Source organism: Zootoca vivipara, chromosome 3 (genome assembly GCF_963506605.1).
Source record: "Zootoca vivipara chromosome 3, rZooViv1.1, whole genome shotgun sequence".
Classification (NCBI taxonomy): domain Eukaryota; kingdom Metazoa; phylum Chordata; class Lepidosauria; order Squamata; family Lacertidae; genus Zootoca; species Zootoca vivipara.
The window spans coordinates 47,156,108-47,182,107 of NC_083278.1; the positions used below are offsets into that span (position 1 = coordinate 47,156,108).

Sequence of the window (26,000 nt, forward strand, 5' to 3'; positions counted from 1 at the left end):
CCTCACACTAAGTTCAAATGAAAACACCAAGTTTAATCAATAGCTAGTCTTCAGATTTTAGATGCTCTACCACAACCATGATCGCTATTATCTTAAAATTTCAAAGTGAGCTTCTAAATAATCTGATTTATTTTGCGCGGGCAATAGCATAGGTGCAGAACAGACCTGCCTTATATAAAGGTCTGAAATATAAAGTTACTGCAAAACTACTTCTGAAACTTCCCACCACCACATATTATATCAAATGCATGATCTAAAACTATTCTGGACTGTTAAGAAAATAAGGTATTCTTACTGAACATTCTATCCTAACATCTGTAAAATATGTATTTTTACAAGCTTGGTCAAACAAGTTCAGTACAGAAAAGTCAAACACCGGAACATTTTATTTAAAGCTGATAACATATATAAAATTACCTTTGCCTATTTCTGACTTCCCCTGAGTATGAACAAAAAAAAATGCAACAAAATCTGTAATACTACAAGCCAAAGATTGTCCCATCTGTCACGGAATCTGAAGACAGTCACAGAAGAGCCTGAGATCTGGCAGATGTTTCCCACCAGAGGTAGTGGGTGTTTTTTATATATTTACCAAACCCCACCACCCTCAACACTTCCTTCACCAACTCTCCCATATAATAACTCCTCCATCTCCTTCCTCTGACACAAGTGGGACTGTGCTGAGTGCAAATGTATATTAACCCACTGGAAGTGATTCCATTTGGATTACTTCTAGTCCATTATTTTGGGTTTGATTTGAATTAATAAGTCTAGAAAATTCAATTCCTAACAAGAAGCAAAAGTGTGGAGAAAATAAGACAATCCAGATCTGGTACAGCAGTGCTTTCAAAAAGATGGCTTGAAGGTAAAGGCTGGAATGTAAAAAGAGTGCTGTATCCTACTAAGGTATAGTCATAGTAGATGCATTGGAATTAATGAAGCTAAGTCAGCCATGTACACTAATTTCAATGGGTAGACTCTTAGTGGGATTAACACTGGATACAACCAATAATCATGAATGAACTAGACAATTTAAATTGCAAATAACAGCCAGATGCCAGGCAGGTCCAGGATGGTGCACTTTTTTCATTTCCAAAGAGTCTTGGCTCAAAATGTTTACAGGGGCAGACCTTCACCAAACAGTCTCCGGCTTTCTGACAGGGTTAAAGAAATTGTGGCATTTCTCATTATAGACTCTTCAATATTGCTCCATAAAAACTAATCATTCTTTTTTGTGTATCAGACATGTAAGTAGAAAAGCCTTTACACCTTTTCCTCCTTAAAAGAAAAGTAGTTACAGGATGAACTGAGCAGTAACATACGCAATAGATCACCCAGCCCCATAACATTAATAAGATCAAGTCATTTCACACATACTTAATGTTTATGTGATTGTTTCTGTTTTCATTACTATAAAGTTTATAGTATAAAATATTGTGGAGTTGTCTTCCTCCTTGATCTTTTATATAAAATGATAAAAATAAAATTTGGCATCTTTATAAAAAAATAAATGTAAACCAGGTTCTAATGAACAAGCAGCAAATTAATTTTGCATGACAAAGAGGGCTTGGTACTTCAGTTTCTCAAGCAGTAGCCCCATTCCCCATGTCAAGCACAAAGTTTTGGAACTAAAGACCATTTCATAAAAAGTTAAATTGCATGGGAAGAAGGCATGCTATTCAAAGTAAAACATTCCACTAGACTCCCAAATATTCTAGGTGCACTCAAAAGAGCTCATCATATCCCTTTCCATTTGGGCTTAGTTAGTTAAGTGCATCTTCTGTCCCTTGAAAAGTATGGCCATCTCCACTAAATTTTTCTATCAGTAGGCACTAAAACCACCACCATCAGCTGCATCAGAAATCTCACTTGCTACATTGGTATAACTATCCACATTAGGTCACTCATTTCCTCCATAAAGATAGGTGTGCAGGACTCACTTCTGGCATACAAGCAGAAGTGTTTTGCTGTTTCATTCAACACTCTGAACGTTACTTATGGACAACAGGCATTCAGGGCATCTTACTATCACCATTTAACCAAAGTGGCCACACCTGATGACATAACCATGGAACTGGGGTAGTTAACTTTGATATGGCAACATTCAGTATTTATAATGTACCATATGATAATGGCATTAGCGGTACTTGGGTCTGGATTCAAACCTTGGGAAAAATCACAATCTGATGTTTCTGTTAAATAGAAATAACAAACAAAGCTGTTGCAGGGTGAGGAGTTATAATTTAAATCATGTCTCCCTGCTTCACATGTTTTGTATGAACATTTGCAAATCTACAATATGATCTCATGGTTTGCTTTTGTATCTTCTTTTATAGACATGGAAGCTGATGGTATTTTTCTTTCTCCAAGAGCTTGTGGTAGCATGGTAATAATTGCCCACAGAACGATGTTGCTATTTCAGTTCACAGGTTCAGCAGGTTTTTGCAGTGCTTAAAAACCTGCAAAACCTATTTGACTAGAGGCAACAGTGGGTCAGCAGAAATGAATATATATACCATGGGGAATGTTGCATTTATCATACTACTACTATTCTTAGAAAACTGCTATTTCTCCACAGCTAGGATACCTGCTGCTCTACTTTCAATTAAAATACCTGAATATTCCTTCCCTGCTACATATGTTGCAGCAATTAAAGTGACTGGCACATGCTTTGTACTCAAAGTAATTACATTAGTGCCTTTTGTTTTCATGTATAGCCTCTCTGCAATACCCTGAGATAAATCTCAAGTCATCACTTCATGAATGTATGCAAGAAAGAAATTATTGTTAGCCTTCTTCCAGGTTTTACAGGCTGTGCAGTTTCCTGTTTCACGTGTCATCTTCTGAAAGGCACTGCACAATGAGACCAAATTTATGCATTGTAATTACCAAGTAACAAGTGAGTGAAGATTACTTTTTAGAGATGGTCTGCATGTTGCTGTTCTCTAAGATAAAACTGCTTGCATAATTCATGATGACAAGGAGGCCTCAATAAACATGAAGAGCTCTGTGCAAATGTCATTTTTGAGACCACAATATCCAAGGCACCACAATTACAACAAAGCTTTATCCCATAATAATTTATAACTGTGCGCCCATCCCCCGCAACATAGTAAGATGAGCAGAAGGAGTAAACAGAAACTAATCATAACGCACGATCAGTCAAGATGGGCATCCTGCTAGCTTAGACACGATGAAAGGAGCTGTGCTAGTTTTTTCTCTTTCTTTCCGCTGGGAAAAAAAATGCTTTTATTTTAAAGTTGCCTTAATGAGAATCTTCCATTTGTATTTTTATGAAACTGCCACAGTTCATTCCAGATGCAATGAACGCAAAATGCATCATTTTGAACCACAGTCACATTTTACAATATTAGTTAATGTTGTCTTGAACTGTGCTGAATCTGGTTTACAGGTTGCATTTTGGGTGCCTCTGGAACGGACACATGATAGAAGTTTGGTAAGCGGATGTCACATCGGAATCCTTTCCCCAGGTTCACTCTGTCATTCAGAGCATAGAGCTTATCAGCAATGTCGTTCCCAATTAGAATCGAAAATATCCGTGAGATGAATCGGTGTTTAGCAAAGAGTAAATACATTTTTTTTCTCCTCCAGGCCACATATCGACAGTCTGTTTCTGCTGTGAGGGTTACCTGAAAGAAACATTGGGAGAGGGAGAGGGAAGGGGGGAGGGAGAGAGAGTGCAGAAAGTTAAAATTATATCCGTGCACTGATGTCTTTATAACTGAGATCCTCCTTCCTTTGGTGAAGGAAAGTGGACCATTATGTGTTTCCTCATTATGATGCAACTAAGAGATGTGTTCACAGATAAGTTATTGGATCAGGAACTGAATGCACACCCAAATATGTATCTGAGCATGGATACCAACTATATATGGAGGTAGCAAGTGGGGACATCTTTTGAGAGACCAACTGAGGGCATACACTCTCCACTCTACTCTGTAACATTTTATACTGCAGGGAGGATCCATTACAGTGGTACCTCGGGTTACAAATGCTTCGGGTTACAAACTCTGCTAACCCAGAAGTAGTACCTCAGGTTGAGAACTTTGCCCCAGGATGAGAACGGAAATTGTGTGGCAGCAGCGGGAGGCCCCATTAGTGAAAGCGTGCCTCAGGTTAAGAACAGTTTTGGGTTAAGAACAGACCTCCGGAATGAATTAAGTTCGTAACCTGAGGTACCACTGTATTACAGTTTAAAGCAGAGGTTTTCAAGCTTTTTGAGTCCACGGCTCCCTTGACCATCGAAATTCTTTCTGTAGCACCCCTGTGGGGCTCAGGAACCTAGCTATGTCCCCTGTTAGGATCTCTTACTCACAAGTAGGACCCTGGCAGAGACACATGCCCAACTGGCATGTTCCCTCCCTCCTGATCGATCGTTCGGGAGCTTCAAAAGCTTTCTCCAGCCTGAACATCACAGCGACTGATGCCAACTGACATCAGCACACTTACGGATCCGCAGAGTTTATGTAGTCGCGTAACAGAACTCAGTAGCTCAGCATTTGGCTAATCTATTTTATTTACATATAAACACACAAGGAGCACTGCAACATGGCTCCCTCTCTCTCTAGCATCAGACAGCAAAGAGAAAAACAAAGGACAATAGTCCCACTTCAGGAAACACAGTAACACAAACATCCTGTCTTTGTCACTTCCCACTGTGGAATGAAAACATATACCATCATGCAATAGACAACAATCCCATGAATGCAAACATGCGGAATGAATCTTTAACAACCCCTTGCTTGCAGAGCTAACCATCTCTCACCCTTTTATGAACCCCCTCTCTTGTGGAGTGCTCCCTCAGCCTCCTCTCTCTCTCCTTGGAGTCCTCTGGGCAGTTGCCTCGCCTGGTCTCTGAGCTGTCCCCCCTGCCCCAAAGAGAGGTGCCTCCTCCCACTGCCCCACAGGGGCCTGGAAAGCACCTCCTGGCCAGCCCCAGAGGCACCATTCACCTGAGGAGCTTGTAGCCAGGGCTGCTGCAACAAACAGCTGTGCAAGCCTCTGGGAGGCAGAGATGCAAGAGGGCATCAGAGGAGGAAGAGAAGGAAAAAGGGACAGTGTTGCCTGCAGCACCCCTGACCATCATCCAAGGCACTGCAGGGTGCCATGGCACACTGGTTGAAAACCATTGGTTTAAAGAATACTGTGCATGTGCAGACAGGAGGAGGAGAGTGTGTTCTGTACAAATGGCAAATCAATAAATCTGTTTCCATTCATATCAGCTTAAGATAAGGTGTAATGAGGAGCAAGAGGAAAGCTTTCAAAATGTTCTCTCTGGATCTGGAAATCTTTTTACTTCCATCATCATTTTTTTAAAGGCCTCACTATGGAATATAATCAATCACTTATTCTGCAACCCTATTTTCTGCGTTATGTGTGTGCAGATGTTAGCAACAGAATGCTTGGCTCTTTGAATTTGTGGCACCTGTGCAGAGAGAGCCTCAATATCAGGGAAACCTCATTGGCTAACATTGCAAGCTATCCCAGCTACGAGTATTTACACAAATTCTCATGTTGAGTGATTCTGCCTGTAAGCACCTGTGATTTCACTGCAGCTGGATGGAAGAAGGAAATAAAAAAGATCTAAATCCATAGCATCCTCAAATGTTTACTCCAGTTTGAATGCTTCACATCATTAGAAAGGACCTTTGTCCCCAAGCAAGCTTTAATCTTGGCTGAGCAGTTGCTGGAGTCTCTGCATCTTGGATTCTGCAAAAGAGAGGATGTTAGATTATCCATCATATCTGCAAAATCCGCCTACCTGAAAAATGCCTTCTTCTGTGGGTCTTAGCGAATCCCATTCAGGCGAATCCAGAAACTGGAGGGGGAAAATATAATGCAGAAATTCCCCATCCACTGTCACTCTGATCCTAACAAAACAGAGCAGTGTGTTAATATTGTTAGCACAGAGAAAAGGAATTAGATTAGTTCTTTTAAAAAAGCAAAGACTGGGTATGGATAAATTGTAGTTTCGACATATTTCATAACCATCAAAAGAGCTTCATTTTCATTTTGGGCGCATACTAGACATACTGCAGGATATCAAAGAGAGCAGAGATTAAACGTTATCACACACAGTTCAAAGTTTTCCATTTTTATGCCCAATTATGTTGTGAAGTTGGATAATAAATTGCATACATATAATGTTCATCTTTCAAATGTTATAAGCAGCCAGTGACAATTCATTAATAATACCATTTGCACATGCAAGGAACAGAAAATAATTCCAATTCATGTCTTCTTAAAGAGTTCCTGAATCTCCTTTGCAGTTGTCCACTGAGTTTTTCAGAACACAAGAGGCATAAAACAGAGTCTAGGTACAAGAAACAAACAGGAGTAGGCACTTCTCAGAGGCATTCATCCCATAAGATAAGCCTGACTCATAAGCTGCAGCGCCAGAAGGACAAGGGAGCAGCATTGAGGAATAAGGTGTTTTCAGGACTAACCCAGCCTTTTTATCGTTTTGCTAAAATTATATCTGTGCACTGATGTTTTTTAACTGAGGTCCTCCATCCTTTGGTGCGGTTTTCCAAAACTGCATGAAAGTGGACTGTTATGTGTTTCCTCACTCTGATCCAACTAGGAGATGTCTTCACAGATCAGTTACTGCATCAGGAACTGAATGCACATCCAAATATGTATCTGAGCATGGATACCGACTATACATGGGGGCAACAAGGGTGGGGTCTGATTTTGAGACATATATTTCATGCATTCGGTGTTAACTGATGGATGTTGTTACCATCAAGATGTGGTGGCACCATGCTTGCTTAGAAAACCATTTTTTAAAAGGTTTCAACATTATGGAATGTCGGTCAATCCACTGCTATTGGCCAACAGTAAATGAAACCAGTATTCAGAATCAGAATGCCTATGAGCAAACAGGAGAGGACTTGCCTTCAAGCACTGCTTATGTATTTCCAAAGGTACTTGGCTGACCATTGCTGGAAACAAAATGGTGGCCTTGATTGGCATTTGCCAGTTTCAGAAGGGCTGCCACATATAGGCAGCAGATCCCTGCTGACACACAGGGACCAGAAAATGTGCCATATTTTCTATCTACAATGTGTCAGATGGAACTTCCCCTAGATTGGTGGCACATTAGTCACAACTCACACACCAATTAAAGGTTTTTTTTAAAAAAAAGATCTCTCAATTCCCAGATCTTCAAAGAGATGAAACTGGTCACATGCTGGTAGACAGCAGTGCTCTCCTCCATTACCTTGTCTCTTTTGTGACAAAGCACACTCATAAAGCAGAATGGTTCAGAGAGAGTACACAGTGGTGAACAAGGTTACTGAATTTAGTGCTCAGAAATATCCAAGTTACTGTAATTTTTAGACTTTACATTACATAGCAGAAAGCATGGCTGAGGGCAAGGGGGGAGGCAGAACAATGTAAAAGGGGAATCTGCTATGAAGAGGGGAAAGAGAAACACACACTGCCTGGTAATCCTGTTTTCTGAAACCCAATTCACACTTGCAAGCAGTCATTTCTCTTTACATTTTTTTATTTATGTAGGTGCTTTTTATAGGAAAAAAAGAAAGAAATAATAATTATGAAAGCTATTCTTCCAAGGAAGCTAAGTCTTACCAGAAGCTGCAGAGTTTATGTTTTTGGCACTTTCATGAAGACTACAAGTGATAATTAAAACACACCCTTCTTCCCCTCCTTAAGCTGTGGCATCTTTGGTAGTAGAAATGTTTTTGCACTCAAGTTTAAAGTGTCAGAAATGTTGAGCCTACTGCATTCAGTTTAAACAGGAACAAAAGAAAAACAAAAAGACAACAGGTTTTGCATTCTTGATTATTGTTCCATTTCTAAATTTACAAGCAGGGTGTAAACATGATACAAACCTTCCTGATAGAAGCAAGGAGAGCTTATCAATTGGTGTTTTGCCTTGCACGGCATAACAGTGCTCCTTCTCCAGTGTAACTACTTCTTCATCACAGCACATGATGATCTTTCTAAAAATTGTCATAGAAATCCCCAGGGGCCGGAACATAGCAAGGTAAAGCTCCTGGATATCTTTGTCAAAGGCAACACTCCGGACTTGGTAGGCCACATAAATGAACTGTACAAAGCATATCACAAACAGTATAAAATTCCAAGAGAAAATGTCAGCTGCACAGACATCCAGCCATGACCAGACAGATGAGCAGAGGAAACCTAGTCCAAGCAAAAAGAAGACGTAGAGCAGGCCGAAAATGCCACTTCCACCCATGTAGCCAACAACGAACAAGATGCTGGCCAAATGATAGATTGATCCTTCTGCTTCCGACTTCCAGTTGACACAGATTGGGTGTGCATATATCAAACTGTCCCAAAAACTTGAGTTGTCTTCCATGACTGGAACATCCAATTGATTGGTATTGATTGCCATCGTCTGTCTCTGCGAGTTCAAAAACTCTGTTAAAAAAATAAGGTTCTGACAAAATAACAGCCCATCATTGCTCCAACTTTGCCTTTGTTAGCTGATCACCATTATGTCCATGCATTTTATAGCTTAAAGAGATTCAAAGTTACTCAGCTAGGGAAACAGTCTTCTTAGACATCCATACTGTTCCAAGTTGAGTCCTGAGACTTCCACGTGTGCTTGGTTCATGATGTTACTGATCTGTCCAAGAGAAAGAATAAAGAGGAAGGGAAAGTATAAATATAGAAAGGAGCGTTTATACAACTGTTTTGATATTAAGCCACAAAAAATGCTTGCTTAGCTCAAACTATGTATTTCCGAGGCTCAGTACAGGCCTTTATTCTAGACAATATTATTATTCATTTGTATTTTCACTGTTGCATTTTCAACAGTATTTTCACTGTTGAATCCTGTGCATGATTACTCAGAGAAGCAAGGTTCAGCAAGTTCAATGAGGCTTGTTCCCAAGTAACAGAAGAATCTAAAGCAGGCATGTCCAACCAGTAGATTGTGATCTACCAGTAGATCCCTGGCTGATCCTGGTAGATCATGGGACCCTTATCGATTGTGGGATTAAATAAAATGTACCAAAAATTAACAAATAAAAGCTGAAGAACTCTGGGCAATTCTACCCCCCAAAAAAGCTCAACAATTCTGGGCTCAACAAGTCTGGGCAATCCACCCACCCCATGCACACTCCTCCTCCCTCCAAGAACAATGGGTAGATCACTACCAGTTTTTTTTATACTGGGAGTAGATCCAAGTATCTTGGGAGTTGGACGTGCCTGATCTAAAGTATAGGAAGCTGAATGAAGGTGGCATACATGGTTCTCCCCCTTCTTATTTAATCCCTACAATCACCCTGTGGGGTAGTTTAAGCTGGGAAGCAGTGACTGGCCCAGGGTCACCTAGTGAGCTTCATGGATGAGTGGGGATCTGAACCCTGGTCTCCCAGGTTCTGGTATGGCATTCAACCACTACTCCACTCCGGTTCTCTCTTATCTGATAACATAAGTAACAGTATTTTTAATTTATTTTTTAAAGCAAGCTAAAATCTGCCAAAGTAGGCAACATTTACAAGTCATCCTTAAGTTAATGGTAACAACAATATTTTGGTCCCAGTATTGTACACAACCTTCAATACTATTCTTTAATTGTTCTTATTTGTCCCAGAGTGAGGTGGTTAAGTGAATATTAAAAAGAAGCACAATGGCTTGAATCCAGACTTCCATCTTCCATGGACCAAGGGGGTCTTTCTGCCCATGGAAGTGAGTAAGTGAATAAGCAAATAAGAGTATATTTGATTTTTGCAGATATCCACCTACCCCTGCAGACCCCACTGACCTTTTTTTAAAAGAGGGGAATTGCAAAAGTTGCCTTCCCTCTGCCCCACCCTGCTCCATCAGCATAAGCAAAGTCTGGATCCAACCCAATAAATAATGGCAGTTCTAATGTACAGGGCATGTGGAAAAAGTGAGCAGAGTTTTCCAAAGGGAGCCCCCCCAAATAGTCATGTAAAGCACATTGGGTGAAATATTCCTGCATTGCAGGGGGTTGGACTAGATGACCCTTGTGGTCCCTTCGAACTCTACAATTCTATGGTTCTATGAAAGCAAGTCAGCTGTTGAAGTCAAACAGGTTTCTGGCCCTTTTTTTCTGCCAGGATGGTAGCTGAAAACAATATCTAAGCCACTCTGCCTGCCTTGGAAGAACATCAGGATGGTATAGTAAATGAATTAAATTTTAAGAGCTCACTTTTATATAAACAGTGTTGTAAATTTACATGAACCTCAACCGTCTTCTTATACTTTTAAAATATAGTTTTCAGGAGTAGCTGCTGAATGTCTGAGCTTTTCCTTCTTGTTCTGTTGAAAGTATAAAGCCCCCACTGGCTTTGACTTTGTGTTTCAGTTCTAAGAGTAAAATTCACCTGTTCAAAATGACATCAGGCTGCAGGCACAGCAGGAAAGCAAAAATTACAATTTTCCTGTGAAATAATTACCATCAAAAAAACCCCAAAATAGAGCAGTTTTAAATGTCAGTGCTTTTCTGTGTTAAAGAAACCAATCATCCAATCATTATCTTCCATGGGGAATCAATGGAGCTTGTTTTTTCCTCAGCCACTCAACCACTTTGCTCTCTGAATGCTGAGAGGATTCAGCACTTCAGAAGTGCCATTGCTGTGGTGAATGCAAACGGAATCTCAAGCAGGGCATGGAAAATTATCAATATCACATTTCTCAGGTGATATGTTTTAATTCTTTTATGGGCTTCTCAAGAGACCACACACAGCACGATCTGAACAAGCTGTTGCTAGGCATATGTTCACACAAGCAGAGTCTCTGTGTAACAAAGAGCTCAACTTCAGTTCTGCTTCAGCTTGCGTTGCAAGTAGTTTGGATGTAGAGCAGAAGCATAAAGGCACAGAGGCATCTTGATAATGTGGAGTAAAATATAAACTGCTTCAAAAGACAATGCACAAAATAATTATGGAAAGGGAAACACCACAGGAAGTATACAACAATTCAAGAGATCAAGAATTGTTCAGACCAGTCAATATCTGTTACAAAGGAAACCTGAAGTGTACCTAGCCATCCTTTAGAAGAGAGGTGGATAACCTGAGATACTCCAGATGTTGACCATGCTGGCTGTGGCCTCTAAATCACTGAGCCTCAGCTTAATGAAAACAGAATCTTATAGGAGCAGATTTCCTCCCCACCATGATTTTGTGCATTTCAAGAGGGATGACCTAAACCTGTCCTTATTGCATCAGCAAATAACCCTTTTGACCACCAAGGTATTTTAAGCAACTGGACCAAACCTTAGAGGAGCTTTTAAGAGCATTATAAATGGTTAATGCCTCCAGAACACACTGTTTTAATTGCATCCTTCATCATACTTTACAAGCTCCTTATTACAGTTTTTGCCGATTCAGTATATTCATCTCAGAGGTCCAATCACAAAACACCCAAGTACTAATCAAAGAATGATAGTTAAGGTGGGAACCTAAACCACTAGCAGAATTCAAAGTGGAAAAACACTGCACAAGTGTTGCCTGGTACTCTTAATCCAATGTCCATTACACAAAAGTTTGACTTTGTTGCTCCTATCTAGAATGGTTAAAATTAGCAGCATTTTGAAGGCCAAACTAGACCAGGAGCAGGGGACATTTTTAGGAATGTAAGAGCCTGCTGGATGAGGCCAGCAACCCATCTAGCCCAGCATCTTGTTCTCACTATGGTAGCCCTCAAACAGGACTTGAGTACAATAACACTCTCCCCTCTTGTGGTTTCCAGCAACAGGTATTATGAAGCAAAAAAAATTCAGCCAGTGTCACATTCATTTCTGGGCTACATTCCAAGAAGCAAAAGTAGGTAGAGTCTAGCTTCCATTCACTACACCTGCTTAGATGCTTCCTTCTATGTGATTTAGCCATTATTTTGTTTACTACGTTTATATCCTCCCTTTCTTCCGAGGAGCTAAAGGCGGTGCAAATGATTCTTCCTCTGTGCCTTCATTTTAATATCACAATGATCCTGTCATGTTGGTTAGACAGAGACAGCGAGTGGCTGAGTCACAGGTGCAGACCAGGACCCTTCAGAGGTGGAGAACTCTGGTAACTGCAGCTCTGAGAAGGAGATGTATGGATCCACACCATGGGCTTTCCCATGTGCATCCACAGGCACAACTTCATGCCCTTGGATCCTGATGAGCCACATCTGTCATCAGACTCTGGTAGCTAGTCCACAGACTCCTCAGGGGATCAAGAGAGCCCTGGGGAGAGATCTCCCACAGTCAGGTACCCCAGGACCTCAAAGGAACCTATGTATGCAGAATACACCAGCTATTTAACTCACCAGGGTGCAGCACTCAGAGATGGGGTCTCTAGTTAATGACTACCTAGTATTACTATAAAACTCAGCTACCGTAGCTGCTCCAGAACAAGTTCAATGTTTTGCCTCAGCTACAGGAGCACTATTTGTGGTCCTGAATTTCACCTTCTTTCTTCCTCCAAGGGATGGACTTTGCCAAGCTTTGCCATCCTGCCTGCCCAGGCAACCAGGAACTACTGATGGTCCCTTTTTTGGGGGGGGGGACATCACTCCTCCCTAGTGGTGGGCATCACTGCAGATCATAACACTGATAAGCTTCATAGCTCATATAAATTACCTTAGCATAGTTTCTCTCTGTACTGTATTTTTTGTTTTTATATATTTATATTCATTTTTCTAAGAAGCAGCTGTATGAAATGTTTTCATCCCCAGGAATGCATATTCTGATTAGCAAAACCTTGAATGCTCTTGCATTATTCTGAGGAAATATCCAAGATTCTCAAGTTACTCAGGAAATCCATGAACAGACACATTAAAACAGGACACTTTAAGCAGTTTCGCAGAGTACAAAATAATCTAGCAGTTAATAAACAGAAGCCCATAATATATAGAGAGAATGTCAATTTATTCAGAGCTTGTGAGAAATATTGATTTAGTGGTCTTGTCTGTGTTAACTATTTGTTATTTTGAAGCATGTGCCAACTGCATAATTGACATAATGTACACAGAGGGGAGCCCAGTTCTTGGGAGTTGAATTTGCAAGCTAAGAGTTTATTATTGCTTAATTCATAACAAAAAGTAGAGTATGCTCTGAGAAATCAAATGTGGCACAGTACAGAAATCAGCATACTGCTGATGGTTAATAGCATTGACCTCTTTCAGAGAAAGTGAGTTGCACTCAGACCAGGTTGAAATTCACAAGACATGTTAGTTCCAACTAACTTTAGTTCCAATGATTTTAAAAGGATTGAAGAAAGATGGGGCTAGTATGCCTTGAAGAGTTTTTTTAATCAATAGACAGTATAGGAAGAAAGAGACAGAGAAGTGTTCTGCTGAATTACTTGCGCTATCACTCGTACAAGCAAATCCCAATTCAATCCCAACAATTTGCTGCAATCTAATTTAAATGGTTTACATCTAACAGTGGAGTTTAACAATTTACAGCTGTACAGCTGTCTCCTCCAGTACTGAATTAGAATCACTTTTGTCCAACAAGAGATAACATAAATGTTTCAGCCATTTCTTCCTAGAATCTATATCCAATTGTTACAATTTTCTGGCACAACAACACATTAATTGTACCTGGAGTATTTTTATAAACACAGAAAAATGTTTCTGCCTGCACAGCTCACAAAATCCAGAAATCATGGCGACTTTTAACACAAGTTCCTTTTCATATATAGAGCTCTTCTGTATACCTCAATGGAACATTTCAGTTATGATGTTTTCCTAGTGTTAATTGCCCACCTGACACAGATTTTTTTTTAATAAAAAGACTTCTGAAATGTAATAAAAATATGGTAATATAATTCTTGTGCCATTTTCCTTTACTTAAATCAAACAGTGAAGTCAGATGAAGAACAGATCTCAAGGTACTTGCTCCAGAAAACTCCCCACAATTGATTTCCATGAGATTTATTAAAAAGTACTACTCAAACTCAACACGGATATTCTGATGTTTGATAAGTTGTGATGCTGCTCTAGTCTACCAAGCACAAATTACTTATTTATTAATTAAATTTATATACTGCCATTCATCCAAAGATTACAGGGCAATTCTCAAGATTAAATAAATGTTGAATACCAGTGCAAGCTGCATGCATGCATATATACCAGTACTCTGCATCAAGCACAAATTAACATTACTAGAACAAAACCCCATTTCTGTATACCTGTAGTAAGGTCACAATCATATACTTTCATATTAAACAGTAAGATGAAAAATCTTTCTATAATGGATCAGCATTTCTTAAACTTACAGGATGAATTAATTAATAAATAGCAACATGCTAGCAGTCTTTTTCATGGGCCAGGTATATACAGTTTAGGACCAAACCCTTAAACATTTGCAATTTATTTTAGCATTGCAATCCATTCCAAATTATTTTAATGGTGTAATTCTAGAATTGTAGCAAACACATCCAGTTTGTCCATGAATTGTTTGCTTGCAACAGGGAGAGATAGGGGATTGCAGAAAATTGCCTCCCTGTTACCATTTCCATTGCTGGACTCCTTCCATCAGTGGACAGGCACCATTGGATACCACCATTAGGTTCATATAGTCATCTTATAGCAGTGAATTATGAAAAGTGCACTTACACATTACCTCTTTCCATTATGTGTTTTCTAATTCAATTGTACACAATTACTTCATTTATCATAGAATAAATAGCATTAACAGAATACTGACCTGCTTCCTATTCCAAATCTCTGCTTCCTATTCCCAAACTTCTTTTTTTCTGCTTCAGAAACTTATTGTTTCTGTACTTTATCCTATTACATGATATGAAATTTCCTTGGAAACTTGGATAACTAGGTTTCTTTTAAAAACCACAACATGAAAAAAACCCAAACCATTTCTATTATGGCAAAGTATTTTCTACACCTTTATCTAGCCCTTTATAAAATTTAACCCCTTTTGGAATAGGTAATCATGTTTATTTAACTGGCTCAAATGGTAGAGGTGCAAAGATATATTTAATTACAATTTAAAGAAAACCAACCCCCAATTTGCCAGGAAATACATCAGTGTCTATATCTTAAATGTAATGTTTAGTTTTTTTTAACATGCAGGCACACATAGGACCATAGATTCAAAGCTGCTTGGCAGTTGTGTTAATGAACTGTGCTTGAACCCTGTAAATTCAATACAGTGTAACTTAATTATGCTGGTTGTTGCATAACCACATGATATTCCTCCAGGCAATTTGCTTACCAACAAATTAAGTTCAGGAAGCTTTTCTGTTTCCAAACTAGAGATGAGGAGCTTTTCTTATTCTAATTTGTGGGTGATGGGTTTACATTGTAGAGTATGACTTTGTTGGCTATTACCCAATGTTTTACAGTTCAATCCTACACATACCGTATATAAGATACTTCATACTTCAGATATAAAATGCATTGAGTTCAATGACAGTTGCTCTTTGGTAAGTTTGTATAGTAAGGTAAAGGTAAAGGGACCCTTGACCATTAGGTCCAGTTGTGACCGACTCTGGGGTTGCGGCGCTCATCTCGCTCTATAGGCCGAGGGAGCCGGCGTATAGCTTCCAGGTCATGTGGCCAGCATGACAAAGCCGCTTCTGGCGAACCAGAGCAGCAGACGGAAATGCCGTTTACCTTCCCGCTGTAGTGGTACCTATTTATCTATTTGCACTTTGATGTGCTTTCGAACTGCTAACTGCAGGAGCTGGGATCGAGCAACGGGAGCTCACCCTGTCGCGGGGATTCGAACCGCTGACTTTCTGATCGGCAAGCCCTAGGCTCTGTGGTTTAACCCACAGCACCACACTGCGTTTGTATAGTACTGTAGCCTTGATCAAAACAGGGGGAAAGTAGCAGAGCACTCGAAAGTGCTCTGTGTGCTGTCAAATACATGCTAGTTGTAAGTAATAGGTTTAATATTAATGTGAAATGAACAGAAAAAGCTGATAGTTTTTAAAGAGATTTAAAAATACTGTGAAATAGGAGGTAGGAACCCCAGAAATAGTCCACTTTTGAAAACTGCTCAGGACATCTTCAGAATCATTTGGTAGAATGTGTCAGATACTCCTACAATCATCCTCTAGATGATGTTTCCTCAAGTCTTCTGTACAGATGTTAGTTTAAAGTGCTTACTTAATGGCATTTGGGTTTGGTGGCTATCAGTGACTGCTCAAGGTTGAATTCAACTTAGTCCTACTCAGAATAAACCCACTGAAGTGAAGAAATGAACAAATGTTAGTCATGTCTATTAACTTCATTGGGTTCCTCATTGGCAGAGATGATGTTGAATACCTTCCAGTGAGTTTTGCTGCTGACTAGAAAGAATAGGTTGTTGGTTTTGTGAACTGATGGTGCTATAAAAAAATTCCTTCAGTAGCACCTTAAAGACCAACTAAGTTTTTATTTTGGTATGAGCTTTCGTGTGCATGCACGAAATGCAGATACTGACGAAGTGTGCATGCACACGAAAGCTCATACCAAAATAAAAACTTAGTTGGTCTTTAAGGTGCTACTGAAGGAATTTTTTTTATTTTGCTTCGACTCAGACCAACACGGCTACCTACCTGTAACTAGAATGATGGTGCTATGACATGCAGAGAAAGGCGGCCAAGATGATTAAGGGTCTTTAAACCAAGCCTTGAGAGAGCTGGTATGTTTAGCGTGGTAAAGAGGAGACTCAGATGAGATATGATAGCCATCTTCAAATATCTGAAGGGCTGTCACATGGTGGATGGAGCAAGCTTGGTTTTCTTCCTGCTGCAGAGGCTAGGACCTGAACCAATGGATTCAAGTTACAAGAAATGAAATTCCAACTAAATATCATGAAGAAAATTCTGACAGTACGAACTGTTTAGCAGTGGAATGGACTCCCACAAGAGGATTCTGCTTTCTTGGAGGTTTTTAATGTTTTTAGCAGAGGTTGAATGATCATCTGTCATGGATGCTTTAGCTGTGATCCCTGTATTGCAGGGGATTGGACTAGATGAGCCTTGGGGTCCCTTCCAACTCTACAATTCTACGATTCTATGATTTGCACATGAGCACCACCTGCCTGGCTGCTCTCTCTTCTCCCACGCTTAACTTGTAGATTTGCCCAAAAGCATTTCCAAAAAGTGTCCATTAGTCTCCAAGAGCCCTGTTCTTAAAGCCTTCATGCTTCCAAACAAAGTAACTTAAGCAACTGCCACACAGCCTTGGATCTAACAAAGCGAAATGTCTCAGAAGCTTAAAGTTGTGACCTCGGAAGGTCCATAAAGGTGGTGGTGATGAATCACCCAGTTTGCATTGAAAATATTGCATTCATTCTAGAGCAAGTACTTTTGAGTTATTGAAGTAAAGTGGGGGTTTTTTTTTTTTAAAGGAAAGTATGTGATAAAAAGTCACTTGAGATTTTCCTTCTATCAGTTTTGTAAAGGCATTCTTATATTATTTTTAAATAACTATCATCAATGGATGTGATGGGACTTGCCTTCTCCCCCTTACATTGCAGCCCTCAATCTGCTTCAGAGGGTCCCCCCCCCACTTCAGGAACAGGTTTCGGAGGTGCATGGGGGCCACAGGGTAGGTCCTGTTTGCAAGCAGAACACCATAGCTAGATTTCACCATGTGAGATAAAGGCTTTTTTAAAAAAGCAAACAAACACTGTAATAATATGACAGTCATAATACAGCCTGAATGTTTTTTTTGTTATCAGTTTTGCTATGCCGCATTAACCTGACCAAAAGGAAAAATAACATAATCGGAAAAAAATGAAACACAAACATTCGATTTAATCTGTGAACATGTGCTAGCAAGAGGAACTGTATGATTTTTCTTCTGAGGTTTTAACAATTATCTGAGAGTAAGTCCCACTCTGTGGGGATTACTTCTGGATAAACATGCATAGGATTGCACTGCCGGTGTGTCTGGATAAGAGAGAATGTGTTGCAGTGTAGGATTAGTGAAATTTGGTGCTGAAACTCAACATGGTTCTAAGAAGTATATAACTTAGATCAGGGGTCAGCAAACTTTTTCAGCAGGGTCCACTGTCCCTCAGACCTTGTGGGGGGCTGGACTATATTTTTGGGGGGGGGGATTATGAATGAATTCCTGGGCCCCACAAATAACCCAGAGATGCATTTTAAATAAAAGCACACATTCTACTCATGTAAAAACACGCTGATTTTAAGTCCGTGGGCTGGATTTAGAAGGCGATTTGGCCGGATCCAGCCCCCAGGCCTTAGTTTGCCTATCCATTAGATCTTGGCTTAAGGGCTGGCTTGCAATGCACATATATGTATCACTGGAAATGTAGCTACAGTGGAACCTCGGTTTATGAACACCTCGGTTTATGAATTTTCGGTTTATGAACGCCGCGGACCCATCTGGAACGGATTAATTCATTTTCCATTACTTTCAATGGGAAAGTTTGCTTCAGTTTATGAACGCTTCAGTTTATGAACAGACTTCCGGAACCAATTGCACCCATGCTTCAGTTTATGAACGCTTCGGTTTAAGTACTCCGCGGACCCGTCTGGAACAGATTAATCCACTTTCCATTACTTTCAATGGGAACGTTCGCTTCAGTTTATGAACGCTTCAGTTTAAGTACTCCGCAGACTGTCTGGAACAGATTAATCCACTTTCCATTACTTTCAATGAGAAAGTTCGCTTCGGTTTATGAACGCTTCAGTTTATGAACAGACTTCCGGAACCAATTGTGTTCATAAACCGAGGTACCACTGTATTTACATATCCTATTTCCTACAACTGAAAGGATACAGTGTAGGATGGATATAGTAATGTGGAGTGAAGAGTTCAAATCTCTGGCTGCTCCAGCTTCCCAAGAAGGAGCAAGTAAGTGAAATGCAGAGCCAAACGGCAAGTCCTTGCCCTGCCCTGTGCTCTCTCAGCTCGATGTGATAGTGACACCCATTCATAAAACTTTTTTCCTGAAAAGAATCCAGCTGGACTGGAGATGTTATATGCACCACTGTCACATCATAAAGCAATAACCCAAACTTTATGATTTTGTTTTGGCCATTGCGGATAACCTCTGCAAGGAGCTGGCTCCCCCTCTGCTATTAAACCAAATAAATCACACACCTCTCCCGGAATCCATGTGCAAGTCAACTGCCATCCAATCAACATTATCGCAAGAATGCTGGCAGCCCAGGTTTCTCTAGTGACAGACATATTTACAGCATTACCAGGGGGATCTGAAATTCAGTATTATAAAGGCTCCCATGTTGAATGTGTGCTTTGTTTTGTTTTCTAACTTACGAGCAAGCAAACTGTGGCAAGTGAAAAAAGAAACAAGTAAAAAGCACTGGTGCATCAAATGTATCATTTTCCTGCCAAGTTTTACAATGTTACATATCTTCAGAGCTGTTCATACATTTTGGATAAAAACAAATACTTGTTTTATCCCTCTATGCAGGTTGGTATACTATTATTATTATTATTATTATTATTATTATTATTATTATTATTTTATTTACAGGTAGGTAGCCGTGTTGGTCTGACGTAGTCGAAACAAAATTTAAAAATTCCTTCCAGTAGCACCTTAGAGACCAACTAAGTTTGTCATTGGTATGAGCTTTTGTGTGTATGCACACTTCTTCAGAATTATTATTATTATTATTATTATTATTATTATTATTATTATTATTTGCTAGCATCCTGCCTAAGGGCTTTCCATGTTCACTGACACTTAAGAACCTTTTGCATTGCCAACATCCATTCATGATGCGAAGAATGCCTCTGATCTTATGTAAGAGTACATTTTTCTCATCAGACCACAACCAGACTCCGCATACAAAATGGGCAAGTGCTTCCAGTGTCCCTGCAACATTTATTGCTATTATGTCTCTTGTTAAAACCTGTACCCACTTGCTGAAGGAAGTGGTGAATCTGTGGTTAACTTCCATCAGCCCCAACCAGCATGGCCAATGATGGGAGTTGCAGGCCAACAAATCACAGATTCCCTATCCCCACTGTAAATAAACCATGTACAAAACTGAACCAGATCTGCAAAGAGTTGGGCTGAAAATCCCAAGTCCTTCCTTAAATAAATGGGTCAAATAATAAGAGCCACTGTGGTGTAGTGGTGAAGACCAGGAGACATCTACTCAGATCTCTACTCAGTCATGAAGTTCACTGGGTGTTCTTGGGTTAATCACTGCCTCTCAACCTAACCTACCTCACAGTGTTGCTGTGGAGATTAAGGAGGGAGTGAACCATGTATGCTACCTTGTGTTCCTCAGAGAAAAGGGTGAGATATGAATGCAGCAACTAATAAAATATTTCTCCCTCATGGTTGGCTTCCAACCTACAAAATGAAAACATGGCTCTGCTTCTTATTATTTATTTGCTACATTTATATTCTGACTTTCTTCCACCATAGACCTCAAGCAAGTATGTGCATGGGTTTCCCAGGTGTTCTCACATTGAGGAACTCTGCTGCAGGCAGGTGATTGCATGTCACATGCCTTCCTTCTAAGCCCCTTTTGGACTCTGTGGGACTTACTTCAGAGTGGCATAAGATTGGGCTGCAAGCACGGGTGCAGCCAAGGAGGGGGACAGGGGACAGCTGCCATCCAAATCAAGTAAGTAAATAAATAAATAAATAAAAATACTTAACTAACTGACCAATCTGCAGATGGCTCAGTTCTGACCTGCCTAACATAAATCCTGGCTAGGTTCATGGCTGCAAGTGAGTCTTATCTAGGCTCAACAAAAACACAACACAATCTGTTTGTTTTAATGTGAGCCTCCTTGGCTTTGTCAAAGAAGGCCAAGAAAAGAGTAAAATCCACAAAAAGTCTTGTAGCACTTTTAAAAACTAACAAATGTATTACTGCACTAGTCCTTCGTTGAATCTAGTCCACTGAAGCTTATGTTAGTTTTGAAAGGTGCTGCAAGGCTGTTGTTCCTGCTGCAACAAATTAACACTCTCTAAACTGTGGCAGGAAAACGTCTTAGTGAAGAAAAGTGTGTGCGAAAAGGCTGAAGTTTGGGTCTTGGACTAGGTATACAGAAATTTTAGTGTTATGATTTGGGAATGCCCAAAGACTATTTTTGGTCTGCACTAATTTGTAATTGTCAGATTAGTGTGACAGAACCATAGTTCTAGATTTGGAAGGGATCTCCGAAATCATCTAGTCCAGGGTTTCCCAAACCTGGGTCTCTGGCAGTTTTTGGACTATGGTTCCCAACATCCCTGACCCACTGGTCCTGCTAGCTAGGGAGCACAGGAGTTGTAGTTCAAAAACTGCTGAAGACCCAAGTTTGGGAAACCCTGATAGTCCAACTCCCCATTTTAGCCTTGTTAAAGGGTAAAGGGGACCCCTGACCGTTAGGTCCACTCGCGGACGACTCTGGGGTTGTGGCACTCATCTCACTTTACTGGCCGAGGAAGCCGGCGTACAGCTTCCAGGTCATGTGGCCAGCATGACTAAGTTGCTTGTGGCGAACCAGGGCAGCGCACGGAAATGCCGTTTACCTTCCCGCCAGAGCGGTACCTATTTATTTACTTGCACTTTGATGTGCTTTCGAACTGCTAGGTTGGCAGGAGCTGGGACCGAGCCTTGTTGAGCAGGCACAAATTGTCATTCAAGGAAGGCCTGTGGTCCAGCATTTTAGAAATTAAACCCTGCAATAGGGATTGGGACCATTTAAGATGCCAGGTCAACTCAGAAGTGGAGTGGCACCCATGAATCTTAATTGTTCCCCCTTCAAAATATTCTTAAATAGCATGACATACAAAGTAACGCCTGCTCCTCCGCGCTTACACTTCCTTTCCCTTCCCTCCAGGACAGCTCAGGGGGGAAGAGAGCGTGCCTCGCTATGTTATCTCCCCGCGGCAGACGGAAGGGGCCGATCTGTGCCTCTTCCTGCCCCGGGGCAAAAAGCTGAGCGGGGCAGCTGTGCCGGCGTCCTCAAAGTGCGCCCGCCTGCACACAGGTCGGACGCAGGAGCTCGACGCCTCCCGGAGTTCAAGGGGAGCCGGCGCCTGTGGCGCTCAAGGCGGCTACCACAAACCCTCCCAGGGGACTCGGTCCCAGAGCAGCGCGCGATCTCGGGCGAGCCAAGTTCAGAGGGTGGGGCTTCCTGGGAGCCTCGCGCCTCGGCAGCCTTTCCCATTACAGCTCGGGGCTGGCAAGCGAGACCCATCCGCCGAGAGGACCGAGGGCGGCGGCAGAAGCAGCAGCGCGCGAGGCTCCTCGCCTCTTCCGAGAAGCGCCCTCAGCAGCCGCGCCAATGAACCCCGAAGAGACACACAGAGAGAGCCGCCTCGCGTTTCCTTCCCTCGCGTGGCAAATCCCTCCGCGCGTCCTTTCCCCCCCCCTCTCGTCCCCTTACCTTGCCACCAAGTTTGCCCGTCAACGCCGGCGACGCGCCCCTGTCCCTTCCTCAGCCCCGTCTAGCCGCGCGCTTGGTAGCGCTGCCGCCGCCGCTGAGAGAGGCAAGCCGAGGCTTTGACTAAAATAGGCAGCGAGGGAACCGCCACGAGACGGGCTGCGGGCGGCGCCTGAGGAGAAGAGCGACTCCCAGCGCACAGGCTTCCTGACACAACTTCTGCTGCTGCCGCCGCCGGGCGACTGCCCGGGCGTGTGGCAGCTCCTTCTGCCGCTACTGGGACGGCGCCGTCGGTGCACGCGGAGCGGGGATTGGCCAGAAGGCCCAGCAGCTGCCATAGCTGCCAAGTTATCCCTTTTTTAAAGGGATTTTCCCTTATGCTGAATAGGCTTCCTCGCGAGAAAAGGGAAAACTTGGCAGCTATGGCAGCTGCCTATGGGGGACTGTCTTGAGGTGGGAAAGCACGCTGGAGTGCCCAGGAGCATATGCAGAATGCATTCCCCACTCCCGTAATATCTTTTTTGCCCACCACACACATGCAGCTGGAATACAGGAATCCCACAATATTTTATTTATTAAGGGTTTCTAATAATAATAATAATAATAATAATAATAATGTAATAATAACAATAACAATAATATTTATAGAGAATGGGCGGCTTCCAACAAAAGATTAAAAATAGGCCTACATTAAAACATCAGTCATTTAAAACTTCCCTAAACAGGGCTACCTTCAGATGTCTTCTAAATGTCATATAGTTTTTTATTTCCTTGACATCTGATGGGAGGGTGTTCCACGGGGTGGGTGCCACTACCGAGAAGGCCCTCTGGCTGGTTCCCTGTAAATTGGCTTGTTGCAGTGAGGGAACCACCAGAAGGCCCTCAGTACTGGAGCTCAGTGTCCAGGTAGAACGATGGGGGTGGAGACAGTTTAGGGCTTTAAAGGGCCAAGGCCGTTTAGGGCTTTAAAGGTCAGCACCAACACTTGGAATTGTGCTCAGAAACGTACTGGGAGCCAATATGGAGATCTTTCAAGATCGGTGTTATGTGGTCTCGGCGGTCGCTCCCAGTCACCAGTCTAGCTGCCGCATTCTGGATTAGTTGTAGTTTCCGGGTCACCTTCAAAGGTAAAGGTAAAGGTAAAGGTAAAGGGACCCCTGACCATTAGGTCCAGTCGTGACCGACTCTGGGGTTGCGCGCTCATCTCACATTATTGGCCGAGGGAGCCAGCGTATAGCTTCCAGGTCATGTGGCCAGCATGACAAAGCCGCTTCTGGCAAACCAGAGCAGCACATGGAAACGCCGTTTACCTTCCCGCTGTAGTGGTTCCTATTTATCTACTTGCATTTTGATGTGCTTTCGAACTGCTAGGTTGGCAGGAGCAGGGACCGAGCAACGGGAGCTCATCCCATCGCGGAGATTCGAACTGCCGACCTTCTGATCGGCAAGCCCTAGGCTCAGTGGTTTAACCACCGCGCCACCTGGGTCCCAGTCCTTCAAAGGTAGCCTCAAGTAAAGCACATTGCAGTAGTCCAAGCACTATTCTGAAGCAATTAACAATTATATATATACACACACACAAACACACACACATATATGTATCTCAAATCTCATTACACATGGAGACTGGAATAAGGTGTTCATTAAAGGATTTCCTAGGCTGTTTGCTCAGAGTAAGTATCCTGGCAAAGGATAAAATCCAAACAACTATTTAAAACAACAAATCAACAGTTGATGAAACTATATCATTATAGTGCACCTAAAAAGTTGACATCCCTACTCTATTTTTATTATTTAGATGTTCATTTTTTCCATTTTTATTTCCTTCTTAATGCTCTATTTGAAATGCATGATTATTTTCATTTTATTTCTTTTATGTCTCTTCAAAGTCTCCCAAGTTCCCACTTGTTATTGAGTCACATTTTTTAGATTACGAACCTAGCACACCTAATCTGCTTTACGACAGCAGCTGTCACACTTGCTCAAACTGATGGCATTTTTCTTTTCTTCTGAAATTAAACATTTCCTTGGAAGACTTGTGGAGAAGTAGATAGCTTCTACGCTGCTCCCCCCCTTTTGTAATGATATTTTGATCCTACAATGTATGAAACAGGCACCTGTCCTTGACTTGCAAGCTTCTTCAGATCCTTTCAACCTTTTCAGACAGGAATTAAAAGGAAGCTCCAGTTTGTAAGGAAGTATTATCAGCTCTTTCTAAAGGGAGGATTTCCACAATAATTCATTTTTAAATCATGCTGAAGCCTCAACAAAAGTTGACTATTCAGAGGATTCTTGTAAATGTTCTGAACATAAGAACCCTTCTGGAACAGAACAGAATGCTATTTCCCAGAATGCACTTGGCAATGCACGACAAGTGGAAATTCCCCTTCCCTACAGTTATTCCCAAATAATGGGTATTCAGAGGCACTTTGAGCCTGAAACCTGGAGCTTCCATATAGCCACTGTGACTACCGTACTAGCTGTTGATAGGTGATACTTCATGAGTTTGTCAAATACCCTCTTAAATTCAACTAAGCTTCACAACATCACAGAATCCTAGAGTTGGAAGGGACCCAAAGAGTCATCTAGTCCAGCCCCCTGCAATGCAGGAATGTTTTGCCCAATGTGGGGCTCAAACCCATGACTCTGAGTCTCATGCTTTACCAACTGAGCTATTCTGTGGCAGTAAATTCTATGAATCAAACAAGAAACACCTTAAATATTTTTGCCTTTATCCATCAGGAAGATGCTCCAGCCCATTAATCACTTGGTTGCCATATTCTGCTCCTTCTACAATAGCCTTTTTGAAGTGCAGCAACCCGAACTGTACACAATATTCCAAGCGTGATTGTAAAGGAATTGAACTTTACTGTCCAGGACTGTTTGAAATTGGACCTTGTTTGTATGGACTGCTGTGTATTACATGTGAGTTAATCTTCTTTCTTACTGTAGCATGTGCCATTTTCTGTATTCATGCAGTTTTTCTCCTGCAATATCTCCATGGCATGGAATTAAAACCTCTCCATCTGTACAACAATGCACAAAGAGTAACCAGTGCTTGACTCAGAGACCCACTGTTGGAAGCTATGAGTGCAGGATCCATGTGTGTGCTTGGTCCTCAATTTTTTTCCATATGGTGCATCACTCTCACTGGTTTGGAACATATGACTGTTGTTTGCAGTAAGTGCATACACCACCATTGATTTGGTGTTCACAAATGTCAGCTGACACCCAAGATTAGTTTGGAAACAAATCCACAGGTAGCAATGACATTGTTGTGTTTGATTTAATGGTCTGAAAATAGGAACACAGCCCATTTAAGAGCCCACCAGGTTTATTATGCTGCTAATGAACGATAAAATTTATTAACTTTGAGACAATGAAAAGCTTTGAAACTGCTTTCTAATGAATCACTCTTAGACAATGTGCTTGCTATGTTACTGATTAATTTTCTGCTTTGTTTCTGTTCTGAGACGCAAAATAAAAACAAAACACTTTTGTTAGAGGAACAATCAAGCATCAGATCCATTTTATAGCCTTTTTTATCTTTAAGCTATTGTCTGATGGAGTAGTTTGTGTTACAATTTCGGAAAACACTGACGGTGCTGAAGTTTTGGAGGATGGTACACCATATTACATCGCCGGCAAAGTGACATCGTATCATGTTGCACTGCAGATTGACTGAGGTT

At 41.4% G+C, this 26,000-nt stretch overlaps 1 protein-coding gene across 1 annotated transcript; it reads right to left on the reverse strand.

Annotated features, from left to right (window-relative positions):
* Positions 1 to 696: 696 nt before the first annotated feature.
* On the reverse strand, positions 697 to 22,538 carry POPDC3 (popeye domain containing 3). Its single transcript, XM_035109314.2, has 4 exons — positions 22,315 to 22,538; positions 7,878 to 8,638; positions 5,783 to 5,891; positions 697 to 3,650 (listed from the first exon to the last, which is right to left on the reverse strand). Exons 2-4 carry the CDS (start codon positions 8,402 to 8,404, stop codon positions 3,375 to 3,377), a joined length of 912 nt encoding a protein of 303 aa, XP_034965205.1. The 5' UTR covers positions 8,405 to 8,638; positions 22,315 to 22,538; the 3' UTR covers positions 697 to 3,374.
* Positions 22,539 to 26,000: the final 3,462 nt, after the last annotated feature.

Coding starts and splice junctions, on each gene's coding strand:
- POPDC3 (XM_035109314.2), bottom strand. CDS start 8,404: ATGGCAATCAATACCAATCAATTGGATGTTCCAGTCATGGAAGACAAC. Junction 5,892..7,877: donor TCCTTGCTTCTATCAGGAAG/GTTTGTATCATG, acceptor CTGTTTTGTTAG/GATCAGAGTGACAGTGGATG. Junction 3,651..5,782: donor CAGAAGAAGGCATTTTTCAG/GTAGGCGGATTT, acceptor TGTTTCTTTCAG/GTAACCCTCACAGCAGAAAC.